The sequence below is a fragment of the Hylobates moloch genome, unplaced genomic scaffold (genome assembly GCF_009828535.3).
Source record: "Hylobates moloch isolate HMO894 unplaced genomic scaffold, HMol_V3 SCAFFOLD_754, whole genome shotgun sequence".
NCBI lineage: Eukaryota > Metazoa > Chordata > Mammalia > Primates > Hylobatidae > Hylobates > Hylobates moloch.
Genome location: NW_026653029.1, coordinates 1 through 5412, shown reverse-complemented (window position 1 = coordinate 5412; position 5412 = coordinate 1). Strand labels below are relative to the sequence as shown.

The following is a 5412-nucleotide window of genomic DNA, read 5'->3' as shown; positions in this document are numbered from 1 at the left end:
TCTCACAGGTTGGTTGTTATTTCATTTCCTTCAAAGATCTTAATTGCTTTCTATAAACCAAACCCTTACCTTTTATTAACCATCTCTCTTTTCCCAAATCTATAAGCATCAGGAAGGCAAGAACTTGTTTCATGTTTCTATATCCATAGCCTAGAATGTCTTGATCATTTGTGCTGAATTGTGTATGCTTTGATACTACAGTACCAGGCCTATGAGAAAGGTTAAAAAAATTAGCATCAAGAGCAAGATGGCTTGATTTGAACAGTGATTCTGTCTTTGCACCTTGCTAGGTTTGTGGTCTCTGAAAACTTATCTACACTTACAGGACTCTGCTAGTGCACAAAGGAGAAAAAAAGGGTATTATATAGTTTGCTAAAGACTCAGTGAACTTACATTTTTTTTTTTTTTTTTTTTTTTTTTTTTTGAGTCAGAGTCTTGCTCTGTCTCCCAGGCTGGAGTGCAGTGGCGCGATCTTGGCTTACTGCAAGCTCCGCCTCCCGGGTTCACGCCATTCTCCTGCCTCAGCCTCCGGAGTAGCTGGGACTACAGGCACCTGCCACCGCACCCGGCTAATTTTTTTTTGTATTTTTAGTAGAGACGGGGTTTCACAGTGGTCTCGATCTCCTGATCTTGTGATCCGCCCGCCTCGGCCTCCCAAAGTGCTGGGATTACAGGCGTGAGCCACCGCGCCCAGCTGAACTTACATATTTTAATTGAGATATTTTGTGGAAAACATTGTCCAATACACCGTAAGAAATATTTCCATGTTTAGATAATAAGAAAGGTTACGAGCAGTTCCACAGGACTAGGATCTGACCTCACACTCAGGTAAGGCCAAGTCTTATCCTGTTGAAGAGAAAAATGTCACACTTCCTTCATCAGACAAAGCTACTCAGCAATCATGATGGATCAAGACAAAAACAATAACCATGTCTCTAAAAATGGTAAAAGAGAACAGAGTTGAAGACATTAAAATGACCAAAATTACCCTCCACTCACTAATCCAAGTGAATGGTTTCTTAGGAATTAGGTTTAGCTCCACTTCATTCTTCCTGCCTCTAGATAAGAATAATGATTACCAGTGACACAATTAAGTTCACCTCACAGCAGGCAACACACACAGGAGTGTCTCAGTTTGGTGATTAACAATCAAGTCACCTAACAAAAATCCAAATCCAAAAAGAAGTTGTTTTGAGAAGGAGTCTTACTCTGTCGCCCAGCCTGGAGTGCAGTGGCGTGATGATCTCGGCTCACTATAACCTCCGCCTCCTGGAGTTCAAGCAATTCTCCTGCCTCAGCCTCTTGAGTAGCTGGGATTACAGGTGCACGCCACCATGCCCAGCTATTTTTAATATATTTTTTAGTAGAGATGGGGTTTCACCATGTTGGCCAGGCTGGTCTCAAACTCCTGACCTTGTGATCTGCCCACCTTGGCCTCCCAAAGTGCTGGGATTACAGGCATAAGCCACCGCACCCAGCCGAGCACCATCTTACTGATACTCCCCATAGTCATTTACGGTTTATGATCATTCTTATTACTACAATTCTTAACACTCTTCTCTTGACTACAGGTGTGATCCTGGTGATCTTTGAAAAAAAGGCACGGAAGCAACCATGATTTAAGTTTTTGGTATTATGAATGCATGAGAAATTTTCTGAGAAAAAATCATAACTATATTAAGAATAAAAAATTAAAAATTCCTAAGGAAAATACTTGATCTTGTATGCACATAATATTGACTCAGAACATATGAGGATTAACTCAATAAATTTAAAAACTTAATCTGAAAATCCCTGGATTAAGAAAATGTGGCACATATACACCATGGAATACTATGCAGCCATAAAAAAGGATGAGTTCATGTCCTTTGTAGGGACATGGATGAAGCTGGAAACCATCATTCTCAGCAAACTATCACAAGGACAAGAAACCAAACACCACATGTTCTCACTCATAGGTGGGAATTGAACAATGAGAACACTTGGACACAGGAACGGGAACATCACATACTGAGGCCTGCTGTGGGGTGGGCAGAGCGGGGAGGGATAGCATTAGGAGATATACCTAACGTAAAAGATGAGTTAATGGGTCCAGCACACCAACATGGCACGTGTATACATATGTAACAAACCTGCGCATTGTGCACACGTACCCTAGAACTTAAAGTATAATAATAATAAAAAAACTTAATCTGAAAATCTATAATTGCAATGGAATATTTTAATATATCCTTGCAGAAAAAGAGACAAGTAATAGCATACAAGTTATTTGAAAACAGTTAATAAAATATTTCTAAGAAACATCTACAGAAGCTTTTGTTCAACAAAAACATACACATAGTTTTTAATCACATATAATGAAACAAAACTGAAAATGTACTGAGAGATGACATTCAACTGTAATAGGAAACACCGACAATCTGCTTGATATTAGGAAGGTGCTTATTCTTACACTGTAGGACTGGGTAAGTGCATTCACTGCACAGTGCAGTGGAGGAACAAACACCCATGTAGTTCTTTTTGACTGCACCACTGTAGTTGTCACGGTGGAATCAGAAACACATAGTCACTGGTACTGTTAACAAAACATGGTATTTATTACATAAATAATACCTTCAATAAATTCAACCTAGAGATGAGGTGAGTCAGAATATCAGAGAATATTCCCAACTTTAAGAGTCTAAATATTGCCTGGTGGACACATTAGAGTTTCTAGGAAAATCCAAACTGCAGTGCATCTTTGAGTAGAACTTTTAAAGACAATTTGTGGAAAACTACATCTTTAAAAATATGGCAGCTGGGGCCATGCATAGTGGTTCACGCCTGTAATCTCAGCACTTTGGGAGGCCAAGGTGGGCGGATCATGAGGTCAGCAGTTTGAGATTAGCCTGGCCAACATAATGAAAACCCTATCTCTACTAAAAATACAAAGAAAATTAGCTGGGCTTGGTGGCGGGCACCTATAATCCCAGCTACTTGGGAGGCTGGGGCAGGACAATTGCTTGAACCCAGGAGGCAGAGGTTGCAGTGAGCCAAGATCGTACCACTGCACTCCAGCCTGGGTGACAGAGCAAGACTCTGTCTTGGAAAAAGAAAGTAAAGAAAGAAAAGAAAGGGAAAGGGAAAGAAAGAAGGAAGAAAGGAAGGAAGGAAAATATGGCAGCCAAGCAGTTAGTGGTGGTTCTAAGAATACCCTCAATTGGCAAAGCAAAGGATCAGGACAATGTGGTGGAAGCAGGTGTCCCTGAAGCCCCTATGCATCCATCTGTCTCCACATATGGTGGCTATAAAACCTGACTAATGCTTTCTTCACTTCTGCCTTTCATATCTCCTGCAAGTAGGCTATTGGTGAATTATACCATGGAGCCATAAAAGGATAGATTATAGAAAACACAGGTCACAACATAACCCATGTTAACACAATCCAGGATAGCCATTTCCAGCTATAGGTTATATGGTTCTATCTCAGATCTCTCTTATTAATGCAAAGTCTATTATCCAAATCACAGCCAGAAGGAATTACAAATAGCAAACAGAAGATGAAAATAATAATTCCAATGAGAGAGTATACTGTATGATAAACTCTGCAGACTCAAAAATTTATTATGATTATTTTTTAGCATAAAAAATAGAAAAAAGGGTATTCTGTCTTCCTCTAAAAAAGTTTCTTTTGGTCAGAAAGAAAGATGAAATACATATAATGATATCTAGTACCTGCCACATAAGGCCAGTAGGAAATCCTAAAAATTACCAAATTATCATTTTTTGATGGCCCGTTACAGCACAACTAACGAATATATAAAAATCAAAACTACTAGCTTATTATAAATACACTTCAATTCACTCATGAATCTAACAGACTTCAATATGGAAAGACAAAATTTCAGAAACTGATTTAATGAAAAAATACTATCAATTCAACTTGTGTACAACTGTATAAGAGCTTACAGAATTATCTCATCTCAATGTTCTTTTGTGAAAGTAATAGAAATCCCTAATTCGGAGATCCACTTTAAGAATCAGTAACTGATAATATGTTTTATAACGTTTCTGTCATGTTGTGAATTTTCTAGAACAATATACATGAATTAACTTGCATCAGGCTTTCCCATATTATCTACATTTATACAGTACCTCCCTAGTGGGAGTTTCAACATGAGATTGAAGGTTCACACATAAGGGAGTATCACATGAGCATTTGTTAAAATGGAAAACATTGCTATTTCTCACTTTTATAGGATTTCTATCTGGTCTGCATTCTCACATATAAGTATGTGGGCCAACTGAAGGCTTTCTCACAATGTCTATATTCAAGAAGTTGCTTTCCAGTGTGAGTTCGTTCATGGTTTCCAAGTAAACTAAGACAAATAAAGGTTTTTCCACATTTTTTACATTTATAGGGTTTTCCACATTCTTTACATTTTTAAGGTTATAAATTCTTTACATTTATAGGGCATATGAAAATTCTTTACACTTCATATGCCTTCTCATGGTCCTTAAAAGGTCACACGACCATTGAAGGTTTTCCCACACTGCCTACATTCGCAAGGTTTCCTGTCCAGTATGAATGCTTCCTCATATTCACACGTAAATAACTGAAGGTATTCCCATGTCTTATAGTCATAGGGTTTCTCTGAAATATGAATAATTTCATGTCTTCAAAAGGAAATGGGGGCCAGGTGTGGTGGCTCACACCTGTAATCCAACACTTTGGGAGGCCAAGGCAGGTAGATTGTCTGAGGTCAGGAGTTCGAGACCAGCCTGGCCAACATGGCGAAACCCCATCTCTACTAAAAATACAAAAATTAAGTGGGCATGGTGGTTCACACCTGTTGTTCCAGCTTCTCAGGAGGCTGAGGCAGGAGAATCGCTTGAACCCAGGAGACAGAGGTTGCAGTGAGCTGAGATCACACTACTGCACTCCATGTGGGGCGACAGAGTGAGAATTCAACAACTCAAAAAAAAAAAAAAAAAGGAACTAGGACAACTGAAAACTTTGCCATATTGCTTATATACATAGGGTTACTCTCCACTATGAACTCTTTCATGTATTCGAAAGGAACGGGAACACTTGAAGGCTTTACCACATTGTTGACATGCATAGGGTTTCTCTCCAGTGTGAGTTCGTTCATGGATTCGAAAGGAACGTGAGCAACTGAAGGCTTTATCACATTGTTTACATTCATAGGGTTTCACTCCAGTGTGAGTCCTTTCATGCATTCGAACAGAACTAGAACAACTGAAGGCCTTACCACATTGTTTACACTCATAAGGTTTCTCTCCAGTGTGAGTCCTTTCATGTATTCGAATGGAACTGGAACAACTAAACGCCTTACCACACTGTTTACATTCATAGGGTTTCTCCCCAGTGTGAGTCCTTTCATGCATTCGAAAGGAACTGGAACAACTGAA

The 5412-nt window shown here is 39.2% G+C and overlaps 1 protein-coding gene across 1 annotated transcript; it reads right to left on the bottom strand.

The window, feature by feature from the left end:
* Nucleotides 1–1800: 1800 nt before the first annotated feature.
* LOC116464460 (zinc finger protein 709-like) lies at nt 1801–5406 on the bottom strand. The gene has a single exon (XM_032147720.2). It carries the CDS (start codon nt 5386–5388, stop codon nt 5023–5025), a length of 366 nt encoding a protein of 121 aa, XP_032003611.1. The 5' UTR covers nt 5389–5406; the 3' UTR covers nt 1801–5022.
* Nucleotides 5407–5412: the final 6 nt, after the last annotated feature.